General features: G+C 38.3%; 1 protein-coding gene across 1 annotated transcript in view; it reads left to right on the top strand.

Moving 5' to 3' along the window:
- The window catches only part of VGLL3 (vestigial-like family member 3), a 52,528-nt gene that overhangs the window by 10,110 nt on the left and 26,085 nt on the right, over positions 1 to 16,333 (top strand). The window contains exons 2-3 of the mRNA XM_011927580.1: positions 2,364 to 2,640; positions 12,008 to 12,538. Coding sequence (XP_011782970.1) covers positions 2,364 to 2,640; positions 12,008 to 12,538 — 808 coding nt within the window. The remainder of the gene's footprint in view (positions 1 to 2,363; positions 2,641 to 12,007; positions 12,539 to 16,333) is intronic.

Genomic DNA, 16,333 nt, shown 5'->3' with positions numbered 1-16,333 from the left:
TAAATATATATAAACATATATAAATATATATAAAACTTCACTTTTATTTCATCTAAGAATTAATTGCTGTCAATTAAGGATAAAATAAAACGTTGACTTTATTTGGATTGTTAACATAGCCAGGCTCTACTATTTAAAGAATGAATGTTACAATTAAACAAATAAAGCATTTATATGCAGAGCCCCACTCTCACAAACTGATGCTGAGCTGGACAATAACAGAAAAAAGAAATTAGTTCCACGAATAATAATGAACACTTGTGGACAATGATGCCACCATGTAGATAGGTTTTAGGGTTTTTGTTTTCATGTAAATACAGAGCTGCTTTTCTAATGTGCCAGAATATTCAACAGAGAGTGTGTGCATACGGTTAAAACAGTACATGTTTTAGGTAAATATACATGCACCCAAAGAAGCAGCACTGTGATTTGACTAATAAATTATAATATTCATTTAATTTTAGAATAGAATTTAAAACTAAGAGTAGCTTTAGAGGTTATTTAGCTCGATTCCCTAATTTTACACATACCATATGTTTCTATGGTGTTTTTACTATTGAAGTTAAATATAAAAATGTTCAAATCTGTGCAGAAGTGGATTATGAGAAATAAAAACACTCAGTCATTGCAATTACCTATTCATCAGCAAGGCACATTCACTTACAAAGAATGAATTATCTATTCATCAACAAATCATAACCATACTGACACAAATTTTAAATAAAAGCAAAATATATATTTATAAATAACCATCCTGAAATGATAACTAGAAGCTCATAGTATATCTGAATATTTCAGTACTCACCTTATACAAGAGCAACATATTCACTGCTAGGGGAAAGGGGCCAAATTGTTGAATGGTGCATTTATAATTTGGAGCTATAGATATTGAAGCTAGTAATTACATTAAAAATATAGAGTCTGGGGTATGTATTTTGTTAACATATGAAAAATTACTAGGTATTCTGGAGTGATTTATCTTTTTCTATTCACATTCATTTTCCAGCATGCATTTTTTTCAAAGTAAAAAAACATGATATGATCAAGGATCAGGTTTTGCAGACATAAGGATGACAGAGAAAGCTCGTTTGGTCACTAGAATAATACGTTTCACAATCTTTAGCATTATCTTCTTATATGTAATTCGCATTGAAGTTGATAATAAATGTAATATGTGCTCAGTGAAAAATGTTTGGAAATATTGAAAAGCAGGAATAACAAAATGTTTATTAACTATAAATGTATTACACAGAAAAACAATACAAAATACATTTTTGTAATTGTTTTACTCTTGATGTCCCTCCCTGCCTTTCCCCACCACATGTATGCACATGCATATCTATACTCTAGATATCCCTCCCTGCCATTCCCCAGCACATATGTGTGCACACATGTGTCTATGCCTGTATGAGTTTCTTATGCATTCTGACTCTGCAGCTTACATGGTTTGTGACTTCTGGCAAGTAACTTAAGTTTTCTGTGCTTTAGCTTTATAATCTTTACAATATGGATAGTATTAATAGCCATGTTATAGAATTATAAAGATTAAATGAGGTGATAAATAGAAAGTTTTAGAAACATGTCTGACATAATGTATATTATTATGAGAGTTATCATATATTTTAAACATCTTAAATTAACACATCTTTCTCATTTTTATTTGAAAGATTAACCTGCTACTAGTATTTTATAATATTTTCAGCAAGCCATAATCAAACTTTTTCCCCTCATGATAATGATGGTAAGTGGAACATCTGAAAAATATGTTCCATGTAAAATGCATCTTCACACAGACTTATTTTGTCATTTTAGTTTGATTTTTGAGAAATGAGCTCAGCACATCTGCCAAATCCTTTTATAAGATGCTACATTCCTGTTTTTATTTTAGTTTATTTTATTTATGAAAAGTTCTTTTCTTCTCCACCCCACCCCCAGACAGTCATTCCTCTCTGTCCTAAACCGTAACACTGCTGTACATTACATTTTTAAAAGTAAACCAAAACTGGGAAGAAAAACTTTTTTAAAAATGTCGTTCTCCTGTTGGCCTAGCTAGATGAAACAACAAAAAGCAAAAACAAAAACAAAATCCTATTTTGAAAAGATGCTATTTGATAATGGGCTTTTATGTTTGTTTGCCAAAGGTAGAACCATAGACTTTTTATTATTATTATTATTATTTTTTTTTTAGTGTGGGAAGGAGGCAAGTGGTTTGGGGAGGAAAAAGATGGAATAAAGCAGATGAAGTAGAATCAGTTTGCAAACATATGTTAATATTTAGATTTTTTTTTTAAAGTGAAAACTTAACTAGTGAATGCCTTTTTACAAACTGTCTTTGATACTGTGTTTTGTTTATTCCATCCCAGAAGAAGTTAGCGGTATTCAGCAAGATGCAGGACTCTCTGGAAGTCACCCTTCCCAGCAAACAAGAGGAGGAGGATGAGGAGGAGGAGGAGGAGGAGAAAGACCAGCCTGCCGAGATGGAGTACCTTAACTCTCGCTGTGTCCTTTTCACTTATTTCCAGGGAGACATTGGGTCAGTAGTGGATGAACACTTCTCAAGAGCTTTGGGCCAAGCCATCACCCTCCATCCAGAATCTGCCATTTCAAAAAGCAAGATGGGGCTAACCCCCCTGTGGCGAGGTAAGAATTCAAAAGCAGACGCTCTCCAGGGCACTGTCTTTGTTTGGCAACTGCCCGTACCGTACCAGGTTCCAGCTGGAGACTTGCCCCTGAGGATGGATATCCACTTGCTTTTTAATATTTAAGGACAGCGAGGAATTTCTTTCAGACAAACAGCTGGATCGGTTTTGTCACATGTGGAATGCAGGGTTGGAAAGGATGCAGTCACACCCCTTAAATTCCTCATGGAAAGGAGCGATACAACCGGCTTGAGTTTATAGTGGCTGCATTGAGCTGCGAAGCATCATTCCTAAAGCCCCAGTGGCCCAATTTGGATCTCTAAATAATAGGCGTGTCTAAATCAGCCTTTAAAAAATTAGCTCTTGCTCATTCCAGTAGGTGCTACGTGGTGACATACCAGAGACCTGAGTCTGACCCACGAATACAGACATTGAAAGCTGTCTGTGTTCTTTTAATAGACTTCTCTATCCTGATTGGTGGTTGTATTAACTCTTTGTAGTATACAATCTAGGCATTTTTGGCAGCATCTACATGGTTTAAAGTAGTGTTTTTACCTTGATAAAGAAAGAGCTGCACGTTGGACTTCTTTATTTCTCTCTGTATTGAGGTCACAGAGATGTGTTCGAAACTGATTTCTGACTCACAGAAAATTATTGGTGACATCTAAATCAGGGTAATTACAGGTTTAGAGAAAAACATCGTATGTCATTTCCAATGACAGCTTCAGAGAAATTTGTTACAGTGATGATTTCTTCCAAATTCACCTGGTTATAGGAATGATCTAGTAAAATGGTTCTCGAGGTATGATTTTCCTGACCAGGAACATCGGTGTCACATGGGAGCTTGTTAGAAGTGCAAATTCTTGGGCTCTACCCCAGACCTGCAGAATCAGAAACTCTGGGATGGGGCACTCTGTGTTTTAACCAGCCCTCCCAGTGACTCCAATGCAGGCTTGAGTTTGATAATCATTGATCTCGTCCTGTTAAGGACAGTTGGCAGGACCCCTTTATCTCGAGTCTATTGAACTGGAATCTTCATAGGAAGGTGTGGGAATCACACTTGAACAAGGGCTCTGGGTGATTCCTGTCATGAGGAAAAGCTGGCCACCTGTGGGCGGGGCCAGGTGAGCAGTGAGCAGTGACTAGTGGTACCTTCTCTGAAGCACTGGAATGGTTCTGCTCCACTGTAGAAGTCCTGGCCACGTGGAATTGCTGGGCCTGAGCTTTTCTTAACCTACTTTATCTTTCTTTTCTTCTCTCCCTCCCTCCCTTCTTACCCTCTCTCCTTCATTCCCTCCCTGCTTGCCTCCTCTCCTCTCCTCTTTTTTTTTCTTTCCTTCCTTCTTTATTTTTCTCTTCAGTAAATGTAAACAACACTAAACAGTGACTATAAAGGGTAAGGTGGATTACAGATAAAATATCCAAGGCCTTGATGGAAATGAATTGAAAAATGTTCTACTTATTTCATTAGTAAATATTGTGGACTTACTATGAGAACTGAGACTTAGTCCTTGGAAGCCTCTGATGCTTGCGTAGTAGACTAATGTCCTATTTAACAGGATGTGATGAATAATTTTAATCATTTGTAGAGGAAGAAAATAGGAAAACATTAGTGAATTAGATGGCTTTAATAAATAATTTGATATATTAATAATGAATCCTATTAAGATAATCAGTCCCAAGAGACTACTACATATAATGTCTACTTCTTTTAGCACATGGGCATATGCAACCTTGTTATCATTTAACCTGAAAAATCAGAATTAATGTCCTAAATTATTTCTTGGTGCCAGAGTGATCATCTATGGTATCATATTCAAAATATATATAATTTTCAGTGGGATGTTGTGAATGTGTGGAAACCCTGCAACACATCAGCATTTTCCCTGTAATTTGCATAACACATTACACAAGGTCCTTTAGCAGATGTTACATTATAACATAGAAAGGGCTAATCAAGGCAATGTTTTCATAACTATTACTAAAATTTTCTTGGAACCATCTTAAATTTGATCTTCAAATATGTCACCTGTTTTATTCATTGACATACTCAGCAAACATTTATTAACCTCCTGCTATGTGTTAGGCAATGTGCTAAGTCCTGAGACAGCCCAAGGCTCTACCCTCATGGAGCTGATGTTTTGGGGTAGAAACAGGAAACAAACAATTGTTACAAAAGATGTTATTTTACATAAGGTGATAACAAAAGCCCTGTGGGGCACAGTTACGTTTGAGCAGATAGCTGAAGGAAGTAAGAATACTCATCATGTGGTTACCTAGGGGAAAATAATTCTACACACAGGGGACAGACAGTACAAAGGCCCTGAGGATGGAATGAGCTTAGAATATTTAATGAGAAGCAAAGATGCTGATGTGAGGCGAATGGAATGCAAAGTGATAGGTGGAGAACAGATGTTTTAGAACTTTTTTTTTGAGGAGTTTCGCTCTTGTCACCCAGGCTGGAGTGCATTGGCACGATCCCGGCTCACTGCAACCTCTGCCTCCCCGGTTCTAGCAATTCTCCTGCCTCAGCCTCCAGAGTAGCTGGGATTACAGGGGCCCTCCACCATGCTCAGCTAATTTTTGTATTTTTTTAGTAGAGACAGGGTTTCACCATGTTGGCCAGGCTGGTCTTGAACTCCTGACCTCAGGTGATCCACCTGCCTTGGCCTCCCAAAGTGCTGGGATGACAGGCGCCAGCTCCCATGCCCGGCTATTTGAGAGCTTTTTCCATCAGTTTTTCAGAGTATACCAGGAGAACACAGCATGCACTTCAATTTTTAGCTCCTCTTCTCCCACTAAGTCTACAAATACCGTATCTTCTTATGGTACCTCATTTTTTTCTGATGCTCACGACAATGTGTTTCTATGTGGAAAATCTGAAATAGATATTAATTTAATGATTAAGTGACTGAATTAAATGAACCAATTTCATACCATGTATCCAGAATTAGAAGACAAAAGAGTCTTTAATAGCAAATTTCTTGGAAATAAGTTATATGAAATCTTTGGGTACAGCTTTCTTATTTATAAAATAAGGGGGTTGAATTAAAGAATTGGTAAAAATCTTTTCTTCTGTAAAGTTCTATAATTTCAAAGGTATTATTTGCCTTTCTTAGATGTTTGCCATAATTGTCTTCAGTTGTGAATTAGTCAGATTTAGATAAATATATAAAACTTGTGTAGGATTTGTAGGACAGCCACAAATGATAATTAAAGATATAGAAAGTGTCTTAAAGAAGAGGTTCAATAAAATGAGATTCACATTTTTATTCTCATAAAATAGGAGAGTTGGTGGCAATTTCATATTAATTGGCAAGGCTACACAGAATTGGACAATGCAGCCTTTGGAGTCCATTTGTTTTAGATTCATGTTCCAGCCTTTGCCTTCTGCTTGCAATGTGATCTTGGATTACTAAATTGAAATCTCTTACGTCGACTTCCTCAACTGTAATATGTGTTTATTGATACCCATCTCCTAGAGTTATTGTAAAGATTTTTAAATAATGTATATGAATAATTTAGCATAGAGCTTGACTCAAGGTGCTAAATGAAAGTCAGATGCCTTTTCTCTTTTCCTTAAGTAAGTTTCCACTCATTTGGCACATAGAAAACAAACCGTGAGCCTTTATCCAGGAACATTGTTTTCTGGAACTTTGTGTTTTTGGTAGAAAACACAGAGTCTTAGATAATAGTAGAAACTAAAGGCTAATGATAATGTTAGTGGCCATGGCGATGATGCTTAGAAAGGAACTGCTGACCAAGTGTTAAAGGGTCTAGTTTACAGCGTAAAGTTATTACAGTGTCACAGAAGTGCTACCATGCCACAAACAAATTAAATAACTGAATCAAGTTTAACTGTAAAATAGATTTCTATGGTAAATCTTTAGACAAAGAATAGTGTGTGTCAGCTAATAATGGAATAATGGTTATACTTTGAATGTATATCTCCTTGATGAAGCTAGGAAAGTTTTTTTAGATGTTTTTCAGCTGTAAGGCAAACACTTAATGACAGGAAGTACATGTATTTTATTTGGCAATGTCTTACCAGTTACCTCTAATCCTGCTATATGTATTAACAGGGTTGAAATAATTTATTTCTTTCCATTAAGAAAACCTGATGAGCCGGGCGTGGTGGCTCATGCCTGTAATCCCAGCACTTTGGGAGTCCAAGGCTGGCGGATCACCTGAGGTCAGGAGTTTGAGACCAGTCTGGGCAACATTGTGAAACCCCGTCTCTACTAAAAATACAAAAAATTAGCCAGGCATGGTGGCAGCCACCTGTAATCTCAGCTACTTGGGAGGCTGAGACAGGGGAATCACTTGAACCCGGGAGGCAGAGGTTGCAGTGAGTTGAGATTGTGCCATTGCACTCTAGCCTGGGTGACAGGGCAAGACTCCATCACAAAAAAAAAAAGAAAGAAAAAAAAAGAAAAAACCTAATGAATATGATTGTTCCCTTATCTCCATATAAATATGTGTTTATTGATACCTTCTCCTAGTGTTATCATAAAGATTTTTAAAATAATCTATATGATTAATTTGGCACAGAGCTAAACATTGGCTTCAAATATGTCTGTGCACTGATCTTTACGGAAATGAGTGTGTGTGTACCTGTAGAAAAGGGCAGGAGTTATGTCAAGCCATAGCAGAGTAGATCACTGACTTAAAACCATACTGAGTGCTAATCTTACTGATATTGTAGTTGCAAAGAAAATTATCTATTAGCTCATTGATGTACATAGGGTCTGCTTGAGCAATTCATTCTCATGGGAAAAAAAAATCTCGAAATAAATACGAAACCTAACTAGTCGAATGGAGAAAGGAAAAGAAGGGCCTGTCTGATGAGCTGGCTGATACTGGAAATGAACAGAATGTCCAGAGGACCAAGACATGGGGAAAAAAGTGAGGCGTGACTAACCTCACCCTGCTGCCTCCAAGGAGTATCAGCCTCTGACATCATCCCTTGAAACTGTCATGGTAGAGTCACAAGGCCCATTTTGAGCAACTCTAGAAGAAAGAAACTAGAGGGCAATCTTCAGACATAATGGTAATGCATAATTACTGAATGACAGAAAACACGGGAACACATGTCATTTCACCTCTGACCCAGCCATTTATTTTCGTGGGAAGAACAACAAGAGAATGGCAATGAAATTACAGCAAGAACACTTTAGGTTAAGAATTGAGTAGAATTTTGTTTTTTAACTGATATTAATAAAAAATGTAAAAATGTTACCTTTTAACATTTAATAATGATGTTTTAATCAATATTGATTCTAATGTGTTTTCTGGAAAATTTTAAGATGACTTAGAGTTTCTGCAACACTTCATTGTCCTGTTTTCCTTTTAATTTAGTTGCTATTATTTTCAAAATTAATAAGCTGTATCATTCTTTAAATTTTGAATCTTATCTTTCTTAACTTTTTTACCCTGAGATTTTTTAAAATTGTTGTGTGTGTGTGTATGTGTGTGTTTTAAAGAGACATTTAGAATCAATGTAAAAAGTATCCCAGCTATTATGAAATTGAAAGAAATACCTGGTGTACCGTGTTCCAGTCTAAATCAGATAGTGAGATTACTAGGTTTGCTTTGAGTGGATTGTACTAGACAATGTATCAATATTACCATTTTCTTTTTTGTCTAGAAATAAACTTGTGTGTATGTCTGTGTATGTAATATTTTTAACCCCAAATGCATATTGAATCAAAATTATAGTTGGGCTTTTTGTATGTGTTAGACTGTCAGTGTCAACATCATCCAAATATCGGTTAACATCATCTGTGTATCGGGTAATATTGAATCCAAAGTCACCATATAGTGTTAATAGCATAAAGTACTGTATTGCCCTCACTAACCTGAAATGTAATATTGCATAGAAATAGCTCATACAGCTTTTCATATGTTTTCTTCATCCAACAAATATGGCTGTGATTAAGTACTCATAAGCAAAGAATCATGTAATGAAAAAAATTTACATACATATGAAATAAGCACACTGATTCTCAGGCATGAAACAAAGCATATCATCTCTTCCTTTGCATCAAGATTTTTTTCTTTAAACAAGCAAGACACCAAATAGTGATTCTGAAGTATAAACTTCTTCATAAACTGATTTTCAATTCAATATTGTTTCAGTTGTAAATGCAACAGGTTTTTTTTTTTAAAGGGCTGCATAGATCTTTGCAAACTTTATATTAATCTCAAGAGACATACTGACTGGGAAAATATTAAGTTCCTTTTAATTTTATTTTTCCCTGGAGCATTTTTAAACTCTGTTCATTCTTTATGGAATGCATTTTCAAAAACAGATTTCTACTTTCAATAATAATGTATTCACTAATCATGGTACAGTACTTCATAAATAGACCAATAATATTTTTGATAAGGAATTCATTCATTATTCCCTTTTGTGCCTGCATATTCAAACTGCATAAGCATCTATAAAATAAGATTGGCTCCATGTACCTATAAATGAGACTAAAAGCATACAGAGAAATGGTATATACTCTGTACTTTTGACATCTTGATAGTGAATTTTAATAAGGGGAATTCTGTATCTCCGGCACTTACTTGTGGTTGGGGTTACCTAGTTTTCATAATAGGATTCTAGACCCTCAGGAGATGGAAGTTAGGAGCAGAATGAAGGCTTTGGTCCCACAAGATGGGGGTTGTGAGAGCAACGTGGCAGACGTGTGGTAGCAGGGATGAACTCTGTAGAACAAGGAGCCTCTCTAAACTCTGTGCATGGGTTTTAAGCTTTAAACATTGATGGCTTTCATTGTGGGTGTGACTGAAATATTCTACAAATGACCATCACCTAAGGCACATTGAATTCTCTTCTTACAACTTATATGACTTTCCTTCTTGTCATTAATAGTATTTTTCATATGTTGCAAAGAGACAATTGTTAATTCAAGAAAACATATTTACCTCAATGCCAGTAAGGTTGATTTTAGGGGGTGTTTTTGGATAGATTTTGATTTTAACAAAACCATTCAATTACAAGTTTCCTGAGGTTTGTTGAAGACTTAAAGTGTGCACTTCCATTCTTTGCTTTTTGAAGAACATCATCTCCTAGATTTCTCCCGAGTGTTTTGAGATCGATGAAGATGTTGTGAGGGAGGGAATTGACTGTGAATAGCTGTTTGACCACAGGATAGATGGGATAAATGATCACAGTGCTGGTGCCCATGCCTGGCTGAAGGGGAGAGAATAGAAGAGCTTGCAGTGCTGCTGCCACAGCCTTTAGGGGAGAGGAGATGTTCAAACACCACATTAATAGCCTAATTATGTTAACCAAATGATGTATGTGGTGGTTGATTGAAGATTTTTAAGCTTTCCCTGAGGTAAGAAAAGTATGGCCTGGAAATTTATGAAGTGAGAACATAGATAATGTTTTGAATATTCTTATTTTAAAATACTTCCTAAGATATCCTCCATTCTTACCCTTCATTCAATGGAAAGATCTAGCAAGTTTCTTTTATGTGGAACTCAGTATACAAATACTCTCTTTAAACTTGCATAACTAATGTCTTTAGAAGATATCTTCTTCTATAGTTAAAAATAATCCATAGGTCACTTCACAGACTGTTAGCAGTATTAAGCCAGTAGAAAATTTGAATTAATGGATTCAAATACTTCATTTTCTTAGTGAAAGAAAGTAAGCCATGGAAAGACCAATGGGTCCATACGGGGTGATAAAATGAGAGTCCTAGGGTAAGACCTAGGATGAAAGCTGGGCTCCTTGGTCTGCCAGCCCAGTGTTTGTTCAGTTACACAATACTGTAGGCAGCAGGCTACAGGTGGAGGCACTGACCTTTCTACAAATGGATTTGACTATGTCACTTCCTAGATTAAAACCCTTCAAAGCCCACTGAGACCCTACCACCTCAGAATAGAATTTACATTCAGTACCTTGGCCAGCAAGTCACACCCGTCTGGGTCCTTATTTCAATAGTCTCATTTTTTCTTTTGCCACCTTCTGCCTACCGAACTCTTTTTGTCTTTCAAATGCTGCTGTTGTCCTGTGTGTGTGTGTGTGTGCGCGCGTGTGTGTGTGATATATGGCCTTTCCTTATGTGCTGATCCATTTGCCTAAAGCTCTCTTCCCAGGGCTAGCCCCTACTCAGCCTGTCAGCTTCCACTTACCTATCACTTTCTAAGCTGGGTCGGTGCTCTCTGTGCTTCCTGTTGGGAGAATACCTACCGCGTCACCTTGCACATGTCTGTTTTTACTTATCTATCCTTCTGCAGATTGTGACTAAAAATGGTGTCCATTTGGTCATCCCTGGCGCCTACGTTTGATACATAGTAGGTCATGTATAAACGTGTTATGATCGAGTAGGAAATTGAATTGATGAAGAGTTAGGGGATGATTTTTCTTTCTTATTTGTCTCTAAGTGCTATTCTTTGATATTTCCGTCTCCCCAAAATAGTTCCTCAAACCCGTGACCTCTACTTGAATTTCCTCCACTTATCATTTCCATAGGATCTTCACCAAATTCGAGCTGTTGAAGTTCATAGTTTCAATTGTGCCCTCGTGTGGCACTTTATGAAGAGGACCAGCCATTGGCCATTTAGGCCACGAGGCTTCAAAGCCTAATCCCATTCTTGCCATCTTAAGCCTTAGGCTTCTTCTCTGCTGGGATTTTCTCATCATGGGGATAATAACAATAATTACCCCGTAGGTCTGGAATGAAACTCCTATGAGATTATCCATGAAAAGCCCATGGCATAGTGTTGGACATTTGGTACTCTCTTAAATATTGACCGTTGTTATTCTCGGTCTAGAGACTCCCAGATCTCCACAGAAAATAAAGAAATAAAATGAGGCTGGAATACACTCTTCTTAATGGAAAATGAGTGTTAGTGAGTATAAGTAATTCTGATCTTACTTTCATTGTTACCTTCGGCATTAAAATCTTTGCTTTAAATGAAAATCGTATTTGCATTTAGAAGTTGGTAAAAATGATCATTTCCAACTTATATAAACCTCATTTATGGCATAAGCTTTCTTTACCAGTGAAGTGGGTAGCTATGACCTCCTCTTAGGCCTAATAGCTGCAAGGTACTCAGAATGAAATGAAATTTTTCAATCCCCAAATTGCAAACCTTAGCACAGACTGTGACGGCAGAAGCCAAGCAAAGCAAATGGAGGGAGACTCATTCAACACTTTGGATCCTGCACACGGACCCATTGACTTGCGAGCCCAGAGGCCAACCTGGTATCAGTTCACCCCTGTTTGGGAAGAATAAGAGTGCATGCTCATTTGACTGCTTGTAAAATATTATTGGACAATTAGAGGCAAGTCTATCCCAAAACTGAGTCTTACGTTAATCACGTTTTTTATTTTCTGTCTTCTCAGACAGCTCAGCTCTCTCAAGCCAATGGAATAGTTTCCCAACTTCCTTTTGGACCAGCTCTTACCAGCCCCCACCTGCACCTTGTCTGGGGGGAGTTCATCCTGACTTCCAGGTCACTGGACCCCCTGGCACGTTTTCTGCAGCTGATCCCAGTCCTTGGCCAGGACACAGCCTGCATCAGACTGGCCCAGCCCCTCCCCCTGCTGTGTCTGAGTCCTGGCCTTATCCTTTGACATCTCAGGTGAGCCCATCCTACAGCCATATGCATGACGTGTACATGCGGCACCACCACCCTCATGCCCACATGCGCCACCGCCACCATCACCACCACCATCACCACCCTCCTGCTGGTTCTGCCCTGGATCCATCCTATGGGCCTCTGCTGATGCCTTCAGTGCATGCGGCCAGGATTCCTGCTGCCCAGTGTGACATCACAAAGACAGAACCGACTACAGGCACCTCTGCTACCTCAGCATGGGCTGGAGCCTTTCATGGAACAGTAGACATAGTGCCAAGTGTGGGATTTGATACAGGTAAGCTGCGGGATTTCTTTCTTTCTCTAACAAGATAAAGTTAATTTAAGAAAAGGTGGAAATTGGTTTTGAAGTTATTATTTCTTATCTGTAAAGTTAAACTTTACCAACGTGTTTATGGAACCTAGCCATTTTGCAATAATTTCTGCATTCCTGCAGAAACTGGTATGACTAGCTCATGCAATACAGCCTGAGAAAGGTCTCGGGGCTCTTCTCTCATCTCTTAGGCTAGTAGTCTGTTCCTTTGAAATGGAATCTCTGGTACCTTCTGTTTACAAAGAACTGAGCTCATTATTTAAATCTCCCAGGTCTCTGTGCATTACACCATGTGTCAGGCCTAATAGAATTCAGAAATAGTACACTTCAGTAATTTTTCTTTCCTTCCTTTTTTTTGTTAGGCCTCACGTATGACTTATAGAAACTGCTTTCTGAAATATAGTCTATAGTGTAGCCTTTTGAACAAGAATTAGGGAACATATTTTAAAATAATAATTTTTTATTCATTTTATTCCTCCCCTCCCCTCCGTTGCCCTCCTTTCCCTGATTTTACCCTCCTTTGCCTTTCCTTCTTTTCTCTTTCCTATTCCTCCTCCTTTGTTCCTCTCCTCTCTTCCTGTCTCTGATTTAAATAATACAAGACTTAAAAGACTACTATAAAATTTATATTCAACAGATTTAGAAACCAATAGTAAGGAGATAATTTCTTCACAGAACATTCATCTCCTCTCTGGAATTTGCTAGTTCTGAAGGTCATGTGTTAACTGCCTGAGCTTGACTTTTGAACCAGACTAGTCATATTAATAGTATTCATAGTTCTGAGCTCATGAAATCACAGGCATCAGAGCCCAAAACGACGAATTGATCATTGCATTCCTAGAGTCCAAAGTGCTGGGTCCCGGATTCTTTTGCTAGAACATTTTGTGGCACACTGGAACTCTCTTTCCAAAAGCTTAAAGAAATTCTTTCCTTCGTTAGCTTTTGTGTAGCATGGAGAACCCTTAGTCATGTGCTGGTTCACAACAAATAATTCCCCAGAGTCATAAATGCTCAGCTTTATTTTACCTCTCCCGTGACGTGAGTGGAACATTCTTATTTTGGTTAACTTTTCTCCACTGAGCTCTCCATTGTTGATCATTGCCCCATCTAACCCATTTCAGCTTCCTATTGAGACTGGGTTCAAGCTGCTTTTCTAAACAAAGTATCGGGGGACTCGGTACTCGCTCTGCAGGAGAGTGTGTGATGGGACAGCCAGCGCAGATTTCCCTTCTTTCTTTGCCACATACTAACAGAATGAAGACAACTTGGGAGTCATATGATGCCTGAAGCCAGATCTTATTAGAGTTCCCAATTTGGCAGCTGCCTTCATGGACAGCCGGTCTCAGGAGGCTCTTCTCTGTCTTATGTGGTACCTATGTGGCAACAGTAACAATGCTCTTAGCAGGTAAAGGGCATGTTCTTCCCTCTCTGAATTCTACCAGTAAGGGGGAAATGGATGTGATCATTGCTCTTTCATTTTGATGGCCTGCTTTGTACTTGTTCGCTTCAGTGTGAGCTTGATTCACTGACTTGTTACAGAATTTCAGCTTGAAATAATCTCATCAAGATGAAAAGCCATTCTCACACCTTTTGGAAGTAGACGAGAGGGTTTTTTTTTTTCCCTGGTAATTCTTGAGAGGACCCAGTGGGATATCATTTATGATAATTCTTCATACTTACAGAGCTATGAATGAACATTTATTATTCACAATATGAGGCATTACCTGGGGTACTTTATATATATGCGCGCACACACACACACACACACACACACACACTATTACTTTAAATTCTTAAACTAAATCTGAGATAGTTCTTGTTAGTTTCATTTATGAATAAGAAACCTGAGGCTCAGAAAACTACTTGCTTAAATTGCATTGTTATGTGTCCAAGCTGAAGTTTGGACTAAGACGTGTCCCTCTCTAAGGGACTACTGGGATAACATCTCCTTATATAAGTAAATCAGGTAAAATTAGGCGAATTCGACTATTAAAACGGTTAATAGTGAAAGATGAAGGTTTTTCTATTGCATGTGTGGCGTGCTGCCCTTTGTCAGTATGGGTTTAGGACAGCAATCAAGATTCGTTTCATAAATTTTGACCCAATTGAGAAAACAAAGGAATCATGAAAATAAAGATAAAATTATTAGCATAATCATTGATTAGGCAGAATTGGAGATTCTAGATTAGACTTAATGCCACAATTAGACCTCCTGCTGCCTTCAGCTAAATTTAGATTCTGGTACATGCAGTTCTGGGGAAAATCTTGACTTCAGAGAAGATTCCCATGGACACCTTCCTTGTTATACAGCTTAGAGCTCCATTACTATGAAGAGATTGATGATTGATCCGATTTTTCTCTGAAAAACATAATCTGAGGCCTAACTCTTGTACAGTTTCCCTACAAAAGGCACAAGCAGGACAGTGCACCATCATGCATCAAGGCTGGCCTGAAAAAGAGAGAGTGGAAGGGGCTGAGCCATATGTGGTCATTTTATTCTGCTAAACTCAGATATAATAACAAATATTACATCTCTCTTTCTTTGAGAGGAGTTAGAGAGGGGTGTTGTAGGTCAATTTTTCTAGGAAACAGATTCTGAGACTCAGATTTGCTTGTAGACAATTTACGGGGTAATGTTCTCAGGGCAACATCTTTGGAGGATAAGGGGCAGAAGAAGTCTCACCGATGAAGTTAATAGAGGCCTGGATTCTACAAGGTGCTCCAGAGTGAGATGGTTCTTCATAACTGTTCTGCCTGGGGTCAAGGGGGTTGGGCTTTTACATTCCTGAATTGACCAGTTAGAAGTTGTGATCTGCTTCTGGGAAGAGGCCATGAAATTGGGCAAGGTGGGTTTGTTCAGCTGAAGACAACTCCCAAAGAGAGAAGCAACTGAGAGTCAGGAATTGCCAGCAACAGGAGAATAGATGCTTCAGTCCTAAAGGGGCAGGGATCTGGTTGTACACCACACTATCCTCTAAAGAGGGACAGCAAAAGGGTAGTAGCCACTCTACTGCTTTTCCAACTACTTTTAAATGAACAGAAGTTTCTGCATAATAGGACCAAGCTAGGAAGGGGTAGTAGAGCAGTTGAGAACAGTGAAACTTGGGTCCCTCTCTATAACCTCTGCCACACTGGCCTGACCACACAGCCTGAAACAGTGACTCAGCTGAAAAATCAGCATCAATAATTGGGTGACTACGAAGCAGCCAAGAGAAGAACCTTCATACAGTCATAAAACTTCTCAAAGTCCTGGTGACCTGGACCATTAAGATATAGGTCATTTTCACATTCATTAGAAAATAAATACATTAATCCAATTATTTTTAGTGGAACTTGGTAAAAACGTGAAATTTTCTTTTTCTTTCTTTTTTTTTTGAGACAGAGTCTCGCTCTGTCTGTCGCCCAGGCTGGAGTGCAGTGGTGCGATCTCAGCTCACCACAACCTCCACTTCCCGGGTTCAAGCAATTTTCCTGTCTCAGCCTCCCGAGTAGCTGGGACTACAGGTGCATGCCACCTTGCCCAGCTAATTTTTGTATTTTCAGTAGAGATGGGGTTTCACTGTGTTGGCCAGGTTGGTCTCAATCTCCTGACCTCGTGATCCACCCACCATGGCCTCCCAAAGTGCTGGGATTAAGGCATGAGCCACTGCGCCCGGCCTAAAAACATGAAAATTTCATTAGTAGAGAAATGATGTCTTAGTGCTTTCAAGCTGTTATAATAAAACACCATACACTGGGTAGCTTGTAAACAACAGAAAT

This window comes from Colobus angolensis, unplaced genomic scaffold, assembly GCF_000951035.1.
Source record: "Colobus angolensis palliatus isolate OR3802 unplaced genomic scaffold, Cang.pa_1.0 Scaffold73, whole genome shotgun sequence".
Classification (NCBI taxonomy): Eukaryota; Metazoa; Chordata; class Mammalia; order Primates; family Cercopithecidae; genus Colobus; species Colobus angolensis.
This window is presented reverse-complemented; position numbering and strand designations above follow the sequence as displayed.